Source organism: Fukomys damarensis, unplaced genomic scaffold, assembly GCF_012274545.1.
Source record: "Fukomys damarensis isolate Sample0158 unplaced genomic scaffold, DMR_v1.0_HiC HiC_scaffold_16, whole genome shotgun sequence".
Classification (NCBI taxonomy): Eukaryota; Metazoa; Chordata; class Mammalia; order Rodentia; family Bathyergidae; genus Fukomys; species Fukomys damarensis.
In genome coordinates this window covers 108419917-108443711 of record NW_022900928.1, presented here as the reverse complement: position 1 = coordinate 108443711, position 23795 = coordinate 108419917, and the positions used below count along the sequence as shown (strand labels likewise).

General features: G+C 39.2%; 1 protein-coding gene across 3 annotated transcripts in view; it reads left to right on the top strand.

Annotated features, from left to right (window-relative positions):
* Plekhm3 (pleckstrin homology domain containing M3) overlaps nucleotides 1-23795 on the top strand; it is a 182485-nt gene that overhangs the window by 75602 nt on the left and 83088 nt on the right. For all 3 annotated transcript variants that reach the window (XM_010616080.3, XM_010616081.2, XM_033764580.1), the window contains exon 5: nucleotides 6696-6889. In XM_010616080.3, coding sequence (XP_010614382.1) covers nucleotides 6696-6889 — 194 coding nt within the window. The remainder of the gene's footprint in view (nucleotides 1-6695; nucleotides 6890-23795) is intronic.

The window sequence follows — 23795 nt, the reverse complement described above, 5'->3', positions numbered from 1 at the left end:
CTCTTTATAGGTCCCTTTCCTTAGTACCAGTATATTAGCCAGGATATCACTTCTCTTGTAAATATGCTGCCCTAGCTCTTCTTCCTCTTTTTGTCTTTATTGAGTCTCAATATGTTATAAATTTAGAAACTAATAACCAAATTGCTAGAATTATGTTTAAATTAAGAATATGTAGTTCAAAGTCATGGCCAGAACATTGTAGATTACTCTTTCATTTGTTATCATTTTAAGGAATGGGGCTGTAGTTCCTGCCTTGGTGAACATTCTTAATTCCAGTGAAAGGAGAAAGATAGTTTTTTTTTTTTTTTAAAAAAAGTGATTTTGGAGTAAAAAAATTATGTTATTGAACTTCAGTTTTTATTTTAAGAGTTAAAATCAAATGGAAGCCTACCTGCCAGTGTACTGCCTAATTACATTATAAATTAGCCATCATTTGTAGCCTACTTGCTTTCTATTTGACAGGAAGGAAGGATGGAGAAGGGGCTGAAATAACCTATTTTATTGAAGAATTAACTGGTAGATTATGGTGGAGTGAAAAACTTTAAAAAAAAACTGTCTGTAAACAGTATGAAGAGAACAGAGCCAGTTTTGCCATGAAATAGCCATAAATAAGTCACTGAAGCTCTCTGGACTCAGTATTCTCTTTAAATACAGATCATGGATTAATGTACTGTTTCTCAAAGTGGTTTCTATGGAACATTTGCAAGTTCTGTATGTGTCAGTAAGTGTTACCCAAAAGGAAGGCTCCATAGGAAAGCCTCATTCAGGCCAGCGGTATGAGTCTTAGGAAAGGGCCGGTCTAGGAGAATGCAGTCCAGCAAACTCTCCCCTTGGCAAGAGGTTGGAGCAAAGTTAGAGGAAGGTGATGCCCCTTCTTTCAGTTGGTGAGCTGGATTGTATCTCCCATCCCCCTCCCCTCTTAGATCTGGCACAACACCCAACAGCTGCTCAGTCTGTGGCCAAATGGATTTGGGAAGAGGCTGGATTAAGCAGGTTTTCTTTAGTACAAGGTATCTCAGAGTTTTAACATGCTAAATCACTGTGATTTGAATCACCAAGAAGAGAAGTGCTGTGTGACATAGTTTTTGATGGGCCTCAGAACACCTTTTTTGTGAAACTAATGTTCCTTGGTAGACAAAGAAATCAAATTTATTTTGACCTGTCCTTGTTAGTGTAAGATTATGTTCTTGTATATTTTGTTCTGATAACTTTTCTCCCTTTAATGAATATAAAGTTCTCACTACCACTATACCATCTCCAAATCGTTGCCTATGGTTAACCATTCCCTTTGCCCATTACATTTTTTTTTTTTTTTTTTTTTTTTTTTTAGTGAGCCTGGCCTGGAAATATGACCTGGAACTCACTATGTAGCCCAGGCTGGTCTTGAACTCACAGCGATCCTCCTGACTCAGCCTCCCGAGTAATGGGATTACAGGTGTGTGCCACCACCCCCGGCTCCCATTACTCTTTTACCCAGGACTGTTTTGTGGGGGAACACACCAGAGCACCATTCCAGAGCATCTTGTTCAATATTACACAAACCTGAACAGCATTTCAGAACTTTTTTTTTAAGAGGTAGTTGTCACCAGTGTAACAAAGCACATGTATACATGAGTCAGTGGCAACCATACTTACTGTTCAAGTCAGTGTGTGTGTGTGTGTGTGTGTGTGTATCAGTAGCAGATTTGGTCATTATTAGTTTGTAGTTAATTATAGTGTGGTTGTACTGTTCTTTCCAACTTCCCTGACTGTGAGGTAACGGAGACCTGTTTCCATCTGGACTTCTTCCTTCATCTTGAATCATACCAACTGAAAGACACAACCATAGTAAAGGCATTGAGTTCTTATGGCTTAAAACTATTCTACATATAAGTAATAAGAGCAATGTGAAGAGATTTGTTTATATTAAAATCTAAATATCACTAGGTAAGATACTAATAGGCCCATAGGTTTGAAAAATGAGCCACTACTAAAATATATAATAGATATTGGGAAATGGGAAGAAAATGTTCAAATGGGAAGTGGGACAAGGGAGGAGGGAGAGAGAAAGGAAGGAAGGGACAAGGAAAAAAGTGAAAATAGAAAGAAAAATGGAAACAAAGCTTTTGTTTATGGGGCTGGGGGAAGGGAGGAATGGAAAAAAAAGGGTAGGATTACCATGTACAGGTGCAAATTCCCATGATGAGTATTATCATTATGTATATCTAAAATGTACCAATAAATGTTTTGCTATAAAAAAAGAGAAATAAAAGAGGTTAGGAAAGGAAAAAACATGTTGCTATTAATCTCCCTCATAATATTCTTTGTCAATTTGAACATAACTTTTCTGAAACAGTTCCGGAAGTCTTCTTTCATGAGTGTCTTTAGTTGTACCATCTTGGCTGCTTTGATGTCCTGAGTCGATTCAAAATGTTTACCTTTCATGGTTATCTTTGGGAGAAGAGCCAGGAATCACAGTGCTAGATTCAGTAGATGAGGATACACCATAATGTTTTGTTTTGGGGTTGGTTTTTTTTTTTTTTTTTGGTACTGCAGATTGAACTGAGGACCTTGAGCTTGTGATGCAGGCAGCAGCACTTCTGAGCTAAGTCCCCAGCCCCGCACCATAATGTTTTTACAAGCCTGCCTTTCCTTTGGATGGCTGTCAGAGGCAGCAGCATTTACTGTGTTTTGTGCTACACTTCCTAAAGACACTCATGAAGGAGAATTCTCAAAGATGAGTCAAAGGGTGGTAAGATCAATGTAATAAGTTCAAAGTGAGGGGGAGAATTTTGAAGGAGTAATGCCAGCATTTCTTTTACTGTAATAAATCTTTTTAATTTTCATATTCACTATAAAAAATGAGCCACTGACCATGCAAAATTTGATTCTAATATGAATGGAGTGCGATCACAGAAAAGATTGTCAGCCAAAGCATTTATTTTTTTAAAAGCAGCACTCACCCAGCTGCACCTGACTCATGAACTAAGTTGTTATTTACATCTGAAACAACACTCAGGCATTTTATATTTTTCATAATTCACTTGGCAAGAATTAGGGTAGTACTTCTTAGCTCTTAGCTGGAATGTAGTCAGTGTTCATTTAATTTTTATATTAATAAGAAGGAGACTTCTCTCATATAAACATTGAATATCATTGGCCACTTTTCCTAAGTAACTTCCTTTTAAATTTTTTTTAAAAATATTTTTAATTATAGTTGAGTTTGAGAGTGGACTCCTTGTGCCAGTATGGAGGGTCATTTAGGACTTAAGAATTCAGCAGGGCTACATTTTCCAAAACCAGAACTTCATGCCAAATTTTGAGCTCTCTCAAAAATTCCCTCACCAGTCTTAATGGTTGATTCTTAAAAAACCAGAGCATGTGCTCAGTCTTGTTGCCAAAAATGGCTCTGTGTGGCAAGGATTTCTTCATTTGCCCAAGCTGTGGAGTCAAGGATGTGCTCAGTATGCTTAATGCTAGTTAATAACTTGAGAACACAGTGCTTTGACATTGTTGAAACTAGCTGTTTTGTTTTTTGTCATTTCAGTTTATGAATACTGCTGTCAGTAGCTGCTTTCTCATTTGTCTCACTGCTTTTACTGTCTCTGTAAAAGACTTTTTTTTCTGCTTTCGGGTTTGAGTACCACCTGAAGAGAGAATCCTTTTAAGGCCTGGGAGACTAGGCAGTGCCCTTTGTCCTTCTGTTCACCTCCTAAAAGGTAGCATTGTTAACCTAATTCAGCAGGGCCCTGACTCAGTATAAACACTGCTCCATAGAGGTAGAAGGACTAATTGAATTGTACAATACATCATTTTTGTTAGCAACAGTTTCAAGTGGATTGTACTTCATTTCCCAGAACACCATCCGTTTTTTTCCTCATTGAAGACTTTTAAATACAGTAAATATTTAAACATGTTAAATAAAATATTTAACCCATTCTGCCTTTCTGTACTGACCTGTGAGCTACCTGAGGACAAGGCTCTGCCTGTTTTGTCTTCCATCAAAGGCCTAATGCCTGCTGTGGTATCTGGGCATGTACCTGTGTCTGTAACCCTCAGACACAAAGCAGGATTTTTTCACTCTGTCATGTCATCTTGTTATTTCCAGTATAGCTGATTCCTCGAAAGCTTTAACTAATTCTAGGTGCCTCCTTGTCAGCTGGATTTGCAGAAACTTGTAGGCTCCTTTAACTCTTAACTGCAGGATCAGACAACAGAACAGGTATCTCAAAAATAATTGCTTATAAGAGGAAAAAAAGACATTTTAAAATAATGCCATTTTTATATCCTTATGAGAAACATAAACTTTAGTATGACCTTTACAATATAAGAAAAAGATAATATGAATTTTATATATGTATATACAATGCATGCTTTTCATTAGTGCACAATAGATGTATGTTTAATGATATACATAATGAGGGGTTTTCATGGTGTCTTTTCTGTCATACCTTGTCCACCAAGTGAATTTTTCTTTTCTCTAATACTGGGGACTGAACCTAAGGCTTCATCGCTAAGCTACATCCCCAGACCTTTTTATTTTGAGACAGGGTCTCACTAAGTCACCATATTGCCCAGGTTGGGCTCAAACTTGCCATCCTCTTGCCTCAGCCTCTCAGAGTGAGATTAGAAACAGGCATGCACCACCACACCTGTCTCACCTGGTGAATTTCTAGTTATCTTTCTATACGTGGATCCTCTATCACCTGCTTTCTCAGCCCATTCATCAGGAAAGTTAATTTCTCCCTCCTTTATGCTACCAGTAGGCTTCACCTATGCCTCTGTAACAGATGACAGGTTATATATGTGTGTGTGTGTGTATATATATCCTTATGAGAAAAATATATATATATATATATATTTTTTTTTTTTTTTAAATATTTGTCCTTTATAAACAGTGAGCCCCTCGAAGGTAGAGGCTGTCTCCTGTTCATCTTCATTTAATAAGTTTCTGGTCTACAATATGAAGCATACTGAATTTCAATTTTATTTTATTTTATTTCTTGATGAGAGTTTGTTTCAGTGCTGAATTCCAGCCATGCTGTCCTAGGGAGGTGTTAGTGGAGACTTTTTGGAGACATTTTGCCTTCCATAAATAGAAATTGTTAGCCAATTTACATCTTAGTATCAGTGAATCTGCTTGTAGAGATTCTAAAAGAATTACCCATGTTATTCATTATTGAAGCTATTCCCTCTCTATCTCTGGTGCATTGTGTTTCTGATGCACAGTTTATTTCTACCGATGACAATGACATTTTAAAATCAACAAGTCATAGTGTTTGTCCTAGTCACTTTCCTCTTCACTGGAATACCATACCTAACACCCAGGACTTAAAGGTGAAGAGGTTTATTTTGGCTCATGTTTTCCAGTTCGTAGTCACCTGGCTCCAAAGCAGGCAGGCATGGCAGAGGGGCACAGTGGAGGAAAAGCTGCCTGTGCCATGGCAGCTGGGAAGCAGAGAGGGAGGCTCCAGGAGGGAGATTTACCCTTCCAGGTCACCCTTTGCTGACCCACCTCTTCTGACCAGGCCCCACTTTCTAACACCAAGCCAGCTGTAGTGCCGCCATGATTTATTCATTTCCTGCAAGCCCTACCTGAGTTCCTGAGGCTTTGGAGGGGCATCCAGATACAAGCCAGAACAGTCTTGTCTATAACAGAAGTGGATCAAGGTTGGATGGATATACTGGCCAGAGTCAGCCCAAATTCAAAGGTGTTCTAACAAAAGAAACTCTGCTTACTGAATAGTGTGTTTGAGCCTGTTTTCTAGTCAGTCATATTATTTTGCATATAATGTCCTTCCTTTTCCTTTCCTTTCTTAGTAGACTGTTTCAGTTCTTTTTAATTTAATGTGTATGCAATATACCTGTTTTTTTTAAGTGACCACTTGTTAATAGAATATACACCTCTGTTAGCTTTTCTATTGTTAGACTAAGTAACCAACACCCACAATTTAAAAGAGGATAGGTTTAATTTGGCTCACATTTTTAGGGGGCTCCTAAGTAACCAACACCCACAATTTAAAAGAGGATAGGTTTAATTTGGCTCACATTTTTAGGGGGCTCAGTCCATGGTCAGCTGGCTCGAAGGCAGAAACATCTGGGCAGAGTGGTCTGGCAGGAGCCCAGGAACTTGCACCACCAGTCCCTAGAGAGGATACCAAAGGCTATCAAGTTGACATTCCACCATCACCACCACAGTATCCACATATACATATTATATTTTTATGTGGTTCTTAAAATCAGCATTGATGTTAAAAGGGTCTTAATTTGTTTTTACTTTGAAATAGTTATGGAAACACAGGAAATTGCAGAGACAGTACAGAGAGGTCTCCTGTGCCTTTCACCCAGTTTCCTCCTTTGGTAACATTTTAGGTACTATAGTAAGTTTGATAAAAATCAAACTAACCAATAAGGAAGTTGATGTTGGTATAATGCATCAATATAGTTGTTATTTTTATCTCATTCATATACATATACATATATATATATTTACCACAATCAAGATACAGTTAATTAATTCTTACATGTTTTACAGTTGAGTTTCTGGAAGACAGAAAGAAGCCAAAATTTATATTTAGTTCAACTGTGGACTTTTTCATTTAGCTGTGTTCAGGAAAACAAAACAAAACAATGATACTTTGCTATCTAAGCTATGGTTCTTAGTTTGACTGAGCAAGATGATTCGCCAGGATTGACTGCTGAAGTTTGTTTTGTAGGTGTCTAAGCAGGCCAAAGAGTTCCTGGAGTACGTGTATGAAGAGCCCCTGATCGACATCCAGCAGGAGAACCCCATGCTGTATCTCCACGCAGAGCCACTGGCAACCGTGTTGCGCCTGCGGCAGCGGCTAAAATCACTGCGGGCCTATTTGTTCAGCTGCCGGGCGGCAGTCGCAGAGGATCTTCGCCGCAGGTAAGAGTCATAAATGTCAGACAGTTCCAGTTTGTTTTTCTTTTCTGCCCAGGGAGGATGGTTCGATGCTGTCCAAGGACTTTGAGACACCAACTTGTTCTAATTCTGTAGGTCTCCCTCCACCTCTCGCCTAGGCCTTCTTCTGGGCATGTGTATGATTTTCTGCTTATGTTGCTTGAGCCAGGCAAAATGAAAACAACTTCTCAGTGTGACTGCAGGCTTTCCCCTGGTGAATTGAGTGCCCAGGACAGCGAAGCCTTCTCTTACGTGTTAATCTGAGACAGTATTCGTAGGAATACTCACCTAGTGTTTTATACTTTCTCAGTTTCAGTTTCTGTTTATTAGCAGTAAACATAAGAATGGTTGAAATATTTCCTAACTAAACAACATTTTCAGTGGGAAATAAGTAGGTGGTTATTCAAATCTTATTTTCCATACAAAACAAACACCCAAGCTTGGTAAATGATACAAGCAGTAGAGGTAAAATTAAAATGCACAAGCCCAGGATTCTGCATTTTTATTCTTCACATTGGTATAGATTGCTTTCCCATAATTGAGTAAGCTCATAATTCATAGAACACACAAGTCCAAACCAGAATCAAATCCTTAAAACTGAAGTTAAAATGTGCTCACTCTCATAGAGTTCCTTCTTTTATAGTTAGATTTTTATGGGCATATAAATTCTCACCTTTGGTGTATATGAACTAGCTTGTACTTGAAATAATTGTTGATGATATTAAGTTCTCCCAAAATACCTTTTGATTTTTCTAATTTTAAAAGAAAAAACCAGCAACATACATTAGTCATGATAAATGATTTTGGAAATGTCTATCTGCATAAGAACCTTTGGAAAGAATTAAAATAATAGTTTGCAATTTGAGATCCAATTAGATCCAAAGAAACTGACATAACCCTAGGCATCGGAAGAAGACATTTAAAAAAGAACTCAATGTAGAAAGTGAAGGGTACATAATATCTAGACAAGCTCTCATTAAATAATAATGAAAAGTTGCCATAGAGCAAAATATTTCTCAGTGGTAATCATCCTGTTACCTAGCTGTTTTTCAGAAGATTCCAGAAAGAGGTTGGGATTTATTCTTATAAATTATAAGCAGATCTTAATTTTATTTATTTATTTATTTATTTATTTATTTATTTATTTATTTATTTATTTATTTTTGTGGTACCAGGGATTGAACTCATGTCCTTGCGCTTGCGAGGCAGGCCACCGAACCACTGAGCTAAATCCCTGGGCCCAGCAGATCTTAATTTTAAAAGATCAGAGCTTACTCTGGAAGGCAACAGAATTATATGTCTCATACTAATTTATCAATCAAACTAGATACAAGGTTTTTAAAACATTCACAGTATGCTTGTTCTATTATTTTTCAGTACCTTTGGTCTTGGCCCAGGGTTTGTTTTTCTTGTGCCTATATTTGTAGGTTACATGAAAATCTACACATGGGAATCATGTCAGATACCTTTCTGGTATAATGTTTTGCTTTGGTTAAAATATGCCAAATCAGGGCACACATTTAGAAATTAAATAGGAGGTCTTTTTCTCATATGGATGACTAAGAACCCCTACTCTGTTCCAGCAGTCTAGTGGTTTACCACCATGTACTGAGCCTTATGGCCAGACCACCAGCAAAGAAATGAAGTTCTAGGAAGAAGGCATTCCCAGGATGATGACAATGGAGACAGCAGAGCTTTTTTCCTTTCCCTTCACCCCCACCATTTGTTTATGACCATTGTATAAAATGAGGTATTAGGATCTGGAGAGAGAGAGGAACGTTAACATCATTTAACAATGGCTAGTAAGAGACATTTGCAAATTTCTATTTTTCTTACTTCCCTGTTTGTCTCTTAACATAGTGTCTGAGACATACAAATGAATGAATGACCCCCCCAAAAAAAGAGAGAAACAAAGAAAAAAAAAGGAAGCGAACAGAGCAAATCAATCTAAACAATGAGTTGGTATGTTTCTGAATTAATTCTCAGATCTTTCCTCTCCCAGGTTTATTGCAATATCCTTCCAATTGGTTTAGCATTGTTTTCCCTTTCTCCAGTCCAGCCTTTGCATTAGACAGATTATTAAAGTACAAGTATAGATTTTAGAGTCTGTCCATATCTAGCCCATTATATTATTCTACTCTCTCAAACATTCTGCACTTCAAACAAAAATTATTGTTTCACTCTTACCAAAATACATTCTGTTATGGGAGTTAAATGGGCTTCTACAACTGAAGTTTTAAAAATAGTTCTTGTACACAGTAAGTACTCAGTGATATTGTCATTGATACTGCTTCTTTTATCCTATACTATTCTTATATCTGGCTTCAGAAATGTTTGATAAAATGTTCTCCATAAAAGCTACCCCCTGATATTCTCTCTGCAGAATTAGTCCTGTCCTCCTGCTACTGTGTCAGGAGAATGAGCAAGGAAAGTGGGCCCAGCAGCTATATGAGCCCAAGCTACGGTTCCTAGGTATACAGTGCATTCTTACCTTTATGTTTGTTTTATAAAATTGATGGAGCAGAACCTACCTAAGAACAAGAAATGATACTGATTCCTACACAACTTTAGAGTAGGCACATTGATTTTTTTAAATTTTTGTTACTTTAGATTCCCTATACGTAGATGCTGTTAAAATGTTTAGAGCGTAGCTAGGTGTGGTGGCACACACCTGTAATCCCAGCACTCGGGAGGCTGAGACAGGAGGATCGTTGTGAGTTCGAGACCGTCCTGGGTGACATAGTGAGCTCCAGGTCAGTCTCAACTACATAGTGAGACCCTGTCTCAAGAAACAAATAAACAAAAAAGTTTAGAGTTATAATTTTTCTCTCTAACGTGGGAGAGAGAAAAGTATGTAGTAATAAACATCATTCCTTTAACTTTAACAGAGTAGATAGTGAAGGGTGACTAGTCTTTTTGTATTATTGCAAATCTTTTGACTTATGTTGAAATATGATTAAGTGGAATAATCTTTAAAAGATTTTCTAAGGTGCCCATACTTCGTGCAGCATTCTGTCCTGTATATCAACTCTGTCTTCTCCTGTTCCCATGAAAATAGCATTAAATACAGAGGCCATTTCACATCTATTTCTTTCACTTTTATTAGGAATGAGGTTTTTCAAAAAACTAAATAAGGCAACAATACCTAGGGATGATAAACTTAGCCAAAATCAGTTTAAAGTTCCCTTTATTTCACCTGAGGATATAACCTCTCAAGTGAGAGGAGCGTAACTCGTGAGAGGAACCTTGTAGACATGACTAGACTTACATATCCTTGATAGAGAGTAGGAGACACAAGAGTTGATAGGCAATAGGGAAGCAAAAAAAAGCAAGAGAATGCAGTTCTTATCTAGTCAAAAAAGGCATTCTCTCCCTGCCTAATTTTACCTAAGTATAAGAGTGGCTATTAATCTCCTGCAAGTAAGCCCAACATGCTGAAGACCTGTCAGCACCATATAAACAGAAGAGAGTGAACTGTTAATATTGCTGTCGTGAGAAAACTGAAAACAGACTGATTAATTGTATTGGCGCTCCACCACCAGGGAGCCAGCTTTGGTCATCACCTTATTAGGGAAGTCACAGTTTGCTTTTAGGCCTTTCATTATTATGACTGTCCAGTTTTCATCCTCACTGTTTTTGTTATTGTTGTTAAATGGTCACCTTGTTCTTAAACCTATTCTGCAAAGCTTGACTGGCAGGAGTGATTAGTTTAGAAGAAGTCAGCATCCTCCATGAAGCCTAAAATGTTTATGGTGCTGACAGCTCAGTATTTCTGAGGACTCCCAGATGGTGACCCTGCTGAATTAGCTCAAGGCCTAGTTAACATCTTATGAGAGTTATTTACCATGTTCACACATGAAGGTGCATGAAGAACTCTGTGGAAAATCTTGATGTACTTAGCATTGTCAGGACACATCCAGATGGGCTGCCACTGGGGACATCTTTGGGAAGGACACTAACAAGAGCTTGAACTGTGCTCTCTTGAACATGGTAACTGTAGGATGTAAAACTAAGGTCACAAACAGGTACCTCAAGGCCACATTTGGCTAGTATGTGTGCTTTGTTTGGCCTTATAAGAATGGCCCCTACAACTCTGAGACGATAAAACAGTTGCCACCATTTGAACAATCAGGAGTTTTTGTGCACACACTAAAAGAAGCTTTCTCATTTCTTTGAGGGAGTCAAAAGCTCTGATTGTGCATTCTTGTGTAGCAGCCATCAACTTGAGATAAGGGGCTTTTTGATTGCCATAGCCTCTGCCACTTCTGGTGTCTTCTCAGACTTGATGCCACTTGGTATATGAGACTGCTCTGGTTTTCTTAACAGCAGCCCATTTAATTCATTTATTTTGTTGCCAAGGTTTTCACCTTGAATACTTAAATAATAAGTGTAAAGTTTTCTCATATCTCAGATATTAAGTCTATCACTCATATTACAAGTGGGAGGTCCATTTCACAGGGTAGAAAACATCTAGATTTAGTTCTCTAAGAACAAACAAAAAACATGAAGAGCTTGTGGAACTAGAAGTAATACCACCAAGTCAACTTTAAAGTTCCTCAGAGGATGAATTGGGGTGTCTTAGGGCTTGGGCTAGGCCATCAAAATATGCTTCACAGGCTCTTGCAGTAAGGAACTTGAGGAACTGACACCTAGAACAGCATGCTACAGTCATCCCTGGTCACCACAAAGCCAAAGGTTATAGCTGGGTAAACGAAAGGAAAGAATAAAATGGGGGCACAAGTGGAGGTAGTGGTATGGTAGGCCCTGAAGTTTGACTTTCCCTAGCTCAGCGGTCACCTTTAGCTTGCAGAACCAGTTGTTTAACCAGTAAATGAGAATAATAATAATAACAGCAGCACTGCATAGAAAAATCTAATAAGAGAATTCACACCTGAAACAGGATAGTGTTCAGTAAATTTTTTTTTGTTTTTTGAGGGGTATTGGGGATTGAACTCAGGACTTTTTGCTTGCAAAGCAGGCACGGCACCACTGAGCTAAATCCCTAGTCCCCAAGTGTTCAGTAAATGTTAGCTGCAGTGTTACAAGCAAATCAAAATTCAGGAGGCACAATGAGCAGGTGTGAAGAGGCATCAGAGAACCCAGGACTCAGGACTGTGCCACAGCTCTCATTCAGAGTGCACATTAGTAGGAGGCTCCACATGTAGACTCTGGTCCTTTAGGAGTAATACAGCAGGGCCCTTCAGAGACTGTGACCCTCTTCTGCTGGCAAATTTAATTACTCTCTTACTTCACCTGTGCTGCCCAGCCACCCTCCTGTTCAGCTTAAGTGTAAGCTCATACCTGCAGGCATTCCTCTGACTGCAGAGGTTCTGAGAGATGTGTCCATTTCCTCTTTGCCCAGTCCCTTTGAGCTTGAATCCTTGCAGTCTGACTGGAGTGCACTCTTTGCAGAATTGTCACTTCCTCAGACTCTTGTTTCTTGAACTCCTGGCCACTGTCAGCAGCCCTTCTAGGCCTTTCTTCTTCTTGCCCTTCTTTGCATGCCAGCCCATCCAAGTCTCCCTATTCTCTGCACCCTCACTGTCTCCATGTCTTCCTCCCACTCCCTAATATTAGGAATGGCCAACACTTTGCTGCCTTTCTGCCTGCTCCTTCACCCCTGATAGCCAGTGTGACAACATCCTACACATAAGGAAAGGACAACTCTTCCTCAGGACACTTTCTTAGCATCTGCAGGGAGACAGAGTTGTGATCTCTATAAATCCACAGTGATTGGAAAGAGATCACCATGTGTTTGTTCTGTCTACCTGCCTACCTGATATCTCCACTCAAGGGCCAAATTGAAGTCAATGGGTTTGTTTTGTTTTGTTTTTGTGGTATTGGGGATTGAACCCAGGGCCTTTGCACTGAGCTACATCCCTCCCCAGTCATATATACACTTGAGTCAAGTTCTTGCTAAATTGGGCTAGGAATTAGATCTTTTTGCCTCAGCCTCTCAGTATGCTGAGATTATAGACATGCACCACTATGCCCCGTTTAAAGCTACTATTTTTCTATGAAAAATATATCCACTGTAGTCAGGTCAATTTTAGTTATCATGACATCATTCTCTTAGTTTTCCAAGCTATGAACCTCTGTATGGTCCAAATGGTTTACTTTAAGGTCCCTTAAGAGCTAGTCACATCCTTCGTTTACTTTCCATTTCCACAGTCACCCCCTCATCTGTATCTTACCACCTTATTTCTATAATTTCCTAACTGGAATTCTCCCCCCACAGCTCCTCTTTCCAGGCTAACATACATAGTAACATAAAATGGTCTTATTGGACAGTGGATAGTTCAGCAACCCATCGGAGGTAACGAAACCCTTGGTTGAGTATCTGATCTCTGTGAACTGACCTGACCTGTACCCGCAACTTCCCCTGGTCCCTACATGGATCACATCACCGATCAAAATCATCTACTGTGTCCTAATGGACCACTTTGACCCCACCCTAGCCAAAGTAAAGCACTCACTTTTCTGACAAACTATGTTTCCTTCCTTTGCTTGACTAAGTGACTCTTTACCAGTTTAAGTGCCACCTCTTCCCACCTGTTCTTAGTGGCTGATCCCTTCTCTGAGCTCTTCCAGCAACAATCATTCTGGGCCACTTATTTGACACTTAACTGCCTGGATAGTTTCCAATCTCCTTGTGTTTATATCTTTCTTGCTGGCAGCATTGGAAGATTCTTAAACGTCAAGATTGATCTTTTTTCCTTATAGCCTAAAATAGAAGACAACTCATGCTAGTTGTACATTGAAGGCTTATTGATAATTATAATTGTCATCTCATGTTTGTAGATATGTAAGACAATTATGTTTTTATCAAGTAATAAGGACTTCCCTAGAAATATAGCATTATTCTTTAGAGTAGCTCTCTAAAGTAAGGAGAGAGGGTCTTTAGAAAGAATTGAAGAGCTGTAACTGAGACTCTCTGTAACTTGCCTAAGGTTGTAGGTTGGTAAGTAGTAGTCCAACTGAAGTAGGTTTTCTGATGCTTAGATCACCGCTGATTCCCCAGTGAACTTGCTATTGGTGTTGGTGATATCCAGTGGTCTCCATACTCTAAAGAGAACCACTACTAAGGGTTCTCCTGAACCCTTATGTGAAGTCATTCAGGAGAGCGTGAAGAAAATAAGGGAGGCAGCAGCCTGTGAATGGGGCGTGGGGGGTGGGATTGCTGTGCTCACTGTCAGGCCGTGTCAGCCATGGAAAACCAGACATAACCATTGGCTTAGTGCCAGTGAATGCATTTTCTTTAGGTCACTGTTTGCCAGACTCTTCTATTTCCCAAGCCTGTAAGCTTAAAAACACGGTATTATCTGTAGGTTACATATATCCAAAGCAGTTTCATATAAAAACATAGTAGCATTTTAAAAAGGACAGCCTCAAAATCCAAATGCTTTTTTTTATTTGGTACAGAGATTGAACTCAGGACCTTGAGAGGCAGGTGGCTGAATCACTGAGCTAAATCCCCAGCTCCAACTGCTGTTTAAAAGTAATAGGAGCTAGGGATTTAGCTCAGTGGTTACACTGCCTGCCTTGCAAGCACAAGGACTCAAATTCTATCTCCGGTACCAAAATAAAATAAAATAAAATAAAAGTAATAGATTTAGGACCAGGGATTTGGCTCAGTGGTTCTGCTGCCTACTTTGCAAGCGCAATGACCCTAGTTTGATCCCCAATACCAAAAAATAAAATAAAATTATAAAATAAACAAACAAACAAATAAATAAATAAAAGTAATTTATTTAAAAATCATCCTGCTATTTTTTTTTTCCTCATTTTACCTTGGACTGCTAAAAAAATTGCCCAGACTACCAGCAGCTGTTTGGACTAACTTTTCAGAGACCCCAGTTCAAGTCATATTTTTCTTTTTTGAGATTTGAAATTATCCAGTACAGGAGTTCGATTGCTTGATCATCGATTCCCTATCATCAAAACTGTGATTTGAGAACTTGGGGTGGTTGGTAAATCCAAAATCCCCATTTTATATAAATTTAAAACTAGTTCCTCCTTAACACTGGTGGAGGTACTAAGAAGCCTATTTTCCTGGTTGCTTAAGGCAAAATTGTATCTGTTTTCAGGGAACATTTGGTTCTAGATGTTTGTCAAGTTTAATCTTTGGCTGTGGCCATTTGGAAGCAATTTACTGACTTGACTTGAAAATCTCAAGATAATTCTAAAAAAAAACGATTCTTCTATTTTCTAAACTATTTCCTATGTCACATTTTATTTAAAAGTATGATTATATTCACATGAATTCTTACCAGAATATTTTTCTTACTGTATGATAAATTTCTATCATAAGGATTGCCATTTTTATTGACATTATCCTGATAAGTACCAGAAAAAAGTGTATCTGTGTTTGTGTCCTGTCAGATTCTTGTTGCTTCCTCTTTCTTCAAGCAATATTTAGTACTTACCTATTCTAGTAGCCTCCATAAATGTCACTTGATTTACCAAGACTTCTTTCCTACTCTTACACTTGTTAACCTTGAAAAATTTTTACTGAGTTCCCCAGAGGTGAGACTAAGTCCAAAAGTTGAAATGTTCTTTGCACATCTAATAACATCTCAAATTAAGATGTCCAGGAGTGAGATCCTGATACCCAACGCCCTGTTCCCACTGCAGACTATCCCACCCTCCATCCTTCAGTCTTTCCCTTCTCACTTACTGGCACCTCCATCCATCCATTTATTCAGGCCAAACACCTTCCTCTCAGCAAACGCTGTCAACTTCAGCTTCCAAACACATCTACTCATCACCGCTTCTATGGCTAACCTTGGGTTTAAGCCACAACCATCCTTCTCCTGGATTACTGCAGTAACTCGTCACCTGCTCTACCCAGGGGAAGGATCCGCTTTAGTCTGCCCTTAAAACCATAGCTAAGGTTAATGTGAAAATGTGATGCTGTCACTCCTGGCCCAAATTAGCTAATAGCTTCACCTCTCACTCCAAGCAAAAGCCAAAACCATACATACATCTTACACCCCATTACTTCTCTGCCTCACCTTTCATAACTTCCCTCTCTTGTTCCCTCTGTTCCAGTGACAATGGTCTTTTTGTTGGTCCTTAAGTACCAAGAAGTCTCCTGCCTCAGTTACTATACTTGCTTTTACATTTCCTTCAAACTGCAGAGCTCGCTCCCTCGGCCCCTTTAGGTCTTTATGCAATTGTCTCCTTAAAGAAAACCTCTTGACCACTCTGTTTTAAACTGCAGCCAGTCCCCCTCACCCCACACACCCCTGCTTCTGTAGCACCTTTTCTCTTCTTTGCTTGCTTATTACCATACAACATGATACTTCATTCATTCTGTTTGTCTCCCTCTCTTAGGCCACTGTATTTAGATTTAGAAATTGTGTTTTGCTCAAACTATGCAAGCATGTGCAGTGGTCCTGTTGTCTCCCTAGATGTAAGCTGCACAGGTCATGGCTTTTTATCCGTTTTCTTCACTGCCGTATCCCCAGGGCCTAAGACTCTACCTGACATGGATTGAGAGCTACTAATATTTGCTGAATAAGTCAATTAAATGAATGAAATACTGTTGCCAAGATTGTGCCCACGCAATTTGGTCAAATTGATATTCTTATTACAAAAGATACTGTTCTTCTTAGATAATACTTCTTTAAACTCAATAAGTGAATATAACTTTTTATGTTCTCTGGAAGATTTAAAGTTAGTTAGGTTTTTGTGGCTAGTGTTCAAGTTAGTTTAAAATTAAATTTAAAAATAAATTTTAAAATGTCATTAACTGCAGTTGGGGCTGCAGCCTTAACAGATCAGCTGCATGAATCTATCAGGACTCAAACTACTAAAATATAAGATATAATTTTTTCCATTAAGTTTATTGGTACATTTAAGGTAAACAATACAGTTTTATTCATCATTGGGATCTTGTACCTTTACATAATATATCTTGGTTCTTATTTTTTCCCCATTTCCCTGCCCTCCCTTCAACCCCTTCATCCTTCCCTATTTACAAAGACTTTGTTTCCATTTTTCCTTCTTTCATATTTTTTTCTATTCCCTTCTTTCCTTTCCCTTACCCTTCCCACTTCCCCTTCTCCTTCGGACCTTTTCTTCCTATTTCACATTATCAGTTATACCATTTTTAAGATATCATTTTGATTAAAACAACTGTTTCTATTCTACTTCCAAAATTATTTTTCTCTTGATGACCTTTAGAAGTGTGGTTTTCCGGTCATCCATCTTCCTAATGTCCTGATTGCTCCTCCCCTCCCTGTACTTCCTCCGGAGGTCTCTAGCCAAACAGATGCATGCTAGCTAGCATCAGCACTCATGCAAAAATCAATGTCATTCAATACTGAACATTAATATACTTTTAACAACGAACTCTGTAAAGATAAATATTAATTGCATTAAACTGTATACATACATAGCTCTTTTGTGTGTGTGATGTGTGTGTGTACGTGTGTGTATGATTTGTGGTACTGGGGATTAAACCCAGTTCTTTGCATTTGCCAGATAAGTACTCTGCCACTGAGTTACATCCCCAACCCTTTTTATTTTTTGAGATAGGTTCTCCCTAAATTGCTAAGGCTCCTGCCTCTGCCTGCTGAGTAGCTGGGACTTCCATGCCCAGCTTATACTTTCTCTTTACTGAGAAAGTCTTTATAAAAAGTTAAGAAATGATTTTGTCTTATTCTGTGATTAAATATACATAAACTTTAAAAAAAACATTTTCTGAGACAAAAGACACCATCATTGTAGGAATAGCATTCTCTTTACTGTTAAAAAATATATCTTAAGAATTTGAGCTAGACATATGGCAGCTGTGATATAAACTCTCACTTTTATAATCAGTTGCCTAATCACAACCAAAATTACTTCCCAAGTATTTCTACTCCAGGCTTTAGATTGTTGCTAAGAAACTTAAACATAATTCTAAACCAGCAGGTAAGAGACCCTTATTTCATATAACTATCTGCCAAGATATAATATCTGGTGCAATCTTGCCACTTTTTCTGCCAATGAAATTAGCAAAATGAGGTACCTAGAGAAATGATTGGAGCTTATTTCTTCCACATGGGTTTCTATCGAAATATCTGCCTTTGATTTAAAATTGTTTTTCCATTAACTCTGAGCATAGCTAGACATGTAAGCCCTATCCACATCCAGCCTAATGCAACTATTTCAGGAAGACTTTGCCTCTCATATCAAGAACACTAAATTGCCTCTCCCTGGAGGTGCATTGTGGAGCTTTTTGCTATTTTCAGTGTGGGTGCTTGTACCCTCCCAAGTGGACTCTGTGGTGCTCTCAACTCAACAGTTACCTCCTCTGGAGTACATCTTCTTGAAAAACAGTAACACTGTGAATAAATGATTTTTCCTTTTAAAATATTCCATATGCAGCTCTCTCCATATTCTCCTTTTAGACTCATCCTTTCTAATCAAATTAGGAGGTTTACAATTGATGTTGTATTATTGTTTTTGTGGGTATGTTGTGAGTCCTTAAACGTGTCTAAGGCCTGGGATTTAGCTCAGTGGTTCCACTGCCTGCCTTGCAAGCTCCAGGATCTGAGTTCAATCCCTGGTATCCCCTCCCCCAAAAAAAGGGGGTCAGGGATTTGGCTCAGTGGTTCTGCCACCTGCCTCACAAGTGCAAGGACCTGAGTTTGATCCCCAGTCACACACACACACACACACACACACACACACACACACAAAGTGTCTAAAGCTGAGATATTTTTATTAGAAACTTCTAAGAAAGAAAAAAAATCTCATTTTAACTATTGGTTTTTTAAGTGCCAGTTGTGCATCTTTAAGAATTGAGCTTCAGGAAGATGATAGAATGTATTATTAAATCTATCAAAATCCAGCAAAGAATCTACTTCCTTAGAACCTGACCAGTCCCTTTTCAACATCAGGCCTTGGTGAAAGCGGAGTCAAAGTCCTCAGAAATTATTCAAGTTAAATGATTCTTGATTTATTTCACTTAATGTCATGCAACAAAATGGAATGAAGCCCCTACTTTTTTTATTAAGACTACTGCCTTTGATTTCATAGGCAAGTATCTATGAATGTTTAACCCTAAGTACCAGCTAATATAAGGGCTCCAAATCATATATGACCCTTTTCCTTTTTAATTGTCATCTTTCTTACCCCTTCATTACAGCAATATCTAAACGAAGCCCAAGTTACCCTTCTAGTGTGTCAAGAAATTCAAAAAATGATAAAATAGAAAATGCTGGCCCTAGAAATTATTATGCTAGTTGATTTTCATGATCTCTTAGTGTGTTTCTTTGATACCAGGGAGCTTAATAATGCTACCTGCCAGTGATGTGATTTCCTTTGATGAATGAGAGAAGTGTGGAGTTGACCCTCCTTATCTCTTTTGTCCTTTGGCTTGGGTGTTGGGGCCGACCAGATGCACTTGCACTGGCTTGAGCAGTGCTGTGCATGTGATTTGCCTGCTGTAGAAATGCTGCCAGATCTGATGATTAATAGGGTTGTGGTGCAGCGAGGTCATTTAATGCAGAGAAGGCCCTCAACATAGCAGCCTCATCAGAAAACAAAAGACAGTGACCTTTTGCAGCAAGGTTCCTGTTTACCAAAGGACTGCTAAGCCAGATAACCTTAAGTTAGTTTGCTGCATTTGGTTCCTAATTGTTGAAGTCTGTGGGTTACATTGGAGAAACTAGTAATTACTTTTATAACATTTTAGTAAAAATGGAGTATTTCAATTAGGAAAATGTATTATGTGTCTGCGTGTGTGGCATATGCGATTACGTCTTTGAAAGAACTTCTAGCTGGGTCCACATTCCATTTCCTGTTGGCTTTTCCAGGGCCAGGCTGTCTTAATTACCCCTATTTCTATGTTTTCAGCTTTTGCTTCTGTACTGGCTTCTTAATTTTAGCATATAATACTCAAGTCTCTCCCTTCTTTAAAAAAAGGAACCTTTTCTTACTTAGCCCTATATCCTTCTTTAGTAGTGGCCCAGTTTCTCTTCTGTCCTTTAAAGCGAACTTCTTAAAAGAGAATTCAAAGTCCTTGTCTTTCTGCCGACTGGCTTCCTGTTAGGCCGAAACCTCACTCTCAGGTTACCGATGAATTCCTTTGCCAAATCCTGCCAGCACTTTTCAGGCCCCATGAGAGTCTTCCTAATGTCATTTGATGGCCTCACTGCTTTTACTACCACTTGCCCCCTTCTTTCTTGAAATTCTCTCCTTCATTGTCTTCCTGATGCAGCTCTTCTGCCTTTCCTTCTCCCTTTCAAACTGCTCCTTCTCAGTCTTCTCACCACAGCCTCCTTAAATAGCATGGTTTTCCCACAGTCATCTTTTCTCATTTTCCAGTATGTGCTGTCCAAAGCCCCTTATTCTCATGGCTTCATCTAAAACCTGTAGGCTAGAGGCACACAGGCCTCCTACCTGGACTCAGGTAACCCAACACACCTTCCTCAGAGTTCCAACCCTCTTCCCCAGCAAGGTGCTCTCTCTTCCTTATTCCTGTGTCAGCAACTGGAACAACCATTCACCTACTTGACCTAGCATGAAAACTGTGAACACAAGGCTTCTCACTGATCTGCACTTCCTGTCAGCCACCATGACCCACATATTCAGCTACATAAATCTCTGGGGCTAAGCCGTCTCTGCAACACCAAGGCCACCATTTCAAATTAATTCACTTCAAGCCTTGTATCTTACCTAGTTTTTCAAAACAAAGATGCCTTCCTTCAGTTTCTCTATCCCTTTCTGCTATCAATGATTTTTTAGGAGCTTTTTTTTTTCATACTAAGGATTGAACACAGGGCCATGTACATACTAGACAAGTGCTCTACCACTGAGCTAAATCCCTGGTCCTTGTTATACTATTTTGAAACAAGGTCTTGCTCAGCTTTCCAGGCTGGCCTTGAACTTGTTCTTCTTGTACCTTAGCCTCCCAAGTAGCTGAGATTACAGGTGTGTGCCACCATACCCAGTGTCAGTGATCTTTTAAAGTCACAAAACTAACTACATCATTCTCTTGCTTGGGGCCTTTCTGTGGTACCTTATCTGTCTTGGGTAGACCCTTAGCTGGCTTTCAAGGCCCCTCTTGGCTGCACTCCCAGATATGTACCCACATAGAGTTCTTTCGTCTCAGGAGTGATTCCCTTGGAGCACTGTACTTCTAGTCCCTTTGCTCCTGCCCCTGTTGTTCCCTCCACCAGAAATGTGCCCTTCTGCTGCTTCTCCTCCCCTCTGACTTGTCAGTTTGCAGAGAGAGGCCTTTCCTGACAAGGTGTCTTGCTGGCTCCCCTCGCCCTGCACAGCTATGTATGGATTAAAAAATTATGTCTTTCCAAATCATCGGGGCCCTGCACACTGCCAGGCTTATGTTGTGAACCCTGGATTCATCTATTGCAATGAAATGTGTCTTAGTTCCTTTTTTCTTGCTGCCGAGACCAAATACTTGCACCCAAAGTTAAAGAGGGAAAGGTTTATTTTGCTCACAGTTTGTAGAGGCTTCAGTCCATAGCTGGCTGCTCCAAGGCAGAGTGGTACGTGGCATGGGGCAGAGGAGAAATAGGTCATTGCATACAGAGACAGCAAAAGTAACAAGGGACCTTAACAGTGTCTTTTTGCTCCTTTTATACAGACTACTTAGGGTGGGTAGCACTGATACCCTTAATCCTAGTGCCCTTGAGCCTAGCATTGCACCATGAATCCATTCCAGGACACACACTGTAGAACCAGCCACCTCTGAAAAAGCTCACTGAGGACCGCATGAGGCTTTGGTGGCTTTGGTGGGATATCTAAACATAAGCCATGACAAAATGTGTGCTGAGGTTTGAATTTAATTCCTGGGAAATAAAGTGATCACAAGTGTTTCCTGATAATGCAAATAATCATCCATTCTTTACTGAATCATTAATAGTAAAACTAATGCTGACATGATTATTTTTAAGAGGACACCAAGCTTTGCTTTCCAGACATGAAAGGCTCCCCTGCAGTCCCTGAAGTACATGCCTACTCTGAGGAGCCCTGTCTTTCCTAGGTCAGATCTGCCTCAGGCATCTTAATTCTACCTGAGCAGGCAGGCCTTGGGCATCCAGATTTTCACTGTCCCTTCTACAAATCAGAGTTAAGGAGAAGTGACCTGGAGAATCTCTGCTTGTTCAGTCTGTCCTCAAGGGCACCTGTCCTGAAGGACTGGAGCCACAGCAGGGAAGAGACCTAGATGTTCCCTCATGCACAGTTGCTGTGGTCCACTGTTCCTGGACTTGTCTCTTCTGTCCTTATGCACCTGCCCTTCCCTGTGGGGATGTCTGTTAAGGCATGTCTGCCTTAGGGGAAAGAGGAACAAGGGACAAGTAAGCCCTTATCTGGCCCTGCCTAGGAAACTCACCTCTTCTAAACAGAAGAGCTTGGCTTTACCTGGAAACCTGCAGAAAGTTTTTTTCGTCTTGTATATACTTTTGAAACATAAATTCATTTTTAATACCTCCCTTAGTCCTTCTCAGAAAATTTATTCCCCTTACTGATTTTAGTGCTTTTATGCCAGAACTTCCTTCCTCCAGAGAGAAGAGGAGCTGATTGGCATTGTCTCCTTCAAATTCTGTACTTTTAATGACTACCACTAAGTCTTTTGGAGCCAACATCTTCTCTAGACAAAATAAGCTTGGTTCCTTTATCTTTTCTGCATATATTGTATTTTCAACTTCTTTGTCATGACTGACCTCGTGTAAATTATAGCATCAGACATAGAAGACTGATAAAGGCAAACAGTAGACAAAATGTTTCTGACAGAGCTTAGAATTTCTCCCAAAAGCAGAGGGAAAATAAGCATATGTGAAATGTATTCACACATTTATAAACATTAAATAAACTAGTTGTATAAATAATATTGAAGGAGTATTAGAGATGACATGACCAAAGTTGGGTAGCTATTGTGAGAAGAAAAATGAACAGTGATTGGAAGTAAGGAGAAACTGGAAATTCTCTGTGTTCATTAATTGTGTTCATTGAAGTATCCATCTCCAACATCTGACTCAATGTCTTGCTTATTTTAGGCACTCATTAAGTCCTTGTTGACTGTATAGCTTACTGACTTGACTGACTATATAGCTGACTGGCTTTCTGTAGAACTGGAAGGGTAGGCCAAATGATGTGGTTTGTAAATAGTTCATGTAACTTGTCTACTCCAAGTCATAGAAATTTTAGGATTTTTAGAGCACATGATTTTGAGTAGCAAGACATTATAGATATGCTACCCTGTAGTATTTGTGCCTGCTGGCCATCATTTCAGTCTTCTTCCTCCTGACTCTGTCTGGTTCACTTATGTTCCTACAAACCAGCAGAAGAGGTAAGAGCTCATCTCAGAATGATTTTCCAGCCTACTCACGTGATTCATGCCTTAATCATATCCCCATATCTTAGCACTGCTGCCACATTCTTTTCGTTCAACTTTATTTAAGGGATGTCATTATTTAGCAGTTACCTTTCAAAAGAATTATTCTAGGTATAGTTTGGTGGTAGAGTACTTACTTCACAGGCGTGAAGTCCTGGGTTCAATCCCCAGCACTGGAAAAAAAAAAGAACGGAAAGAAAATGTTCATTCTTCCCATTCAACTATCCCCATATATCATCCTCTGTCTCCATATTAGAGTATCATACTCTGCCACCCTCAGAGCCCTACTGAAAGACTGTGCCTTAGGTTTCTTTTTCTGACATATGTTTGTCTTGAGTCACCTTGCAAATGCTTAAATATAGCATGTTCGATAATAACAATAATCTTTAAATTGTGTTGCATTCTAGATTGAATCCTGAACAGAAACAAGTGGTAACACATGAATGAAGTCTGTAATTTATATAATAGTTAATTTCTGAGTTTAAAGCAATGTCCTGTGGTTATATAAGATGTAAACATTAGGGAAATCTGAGTGAA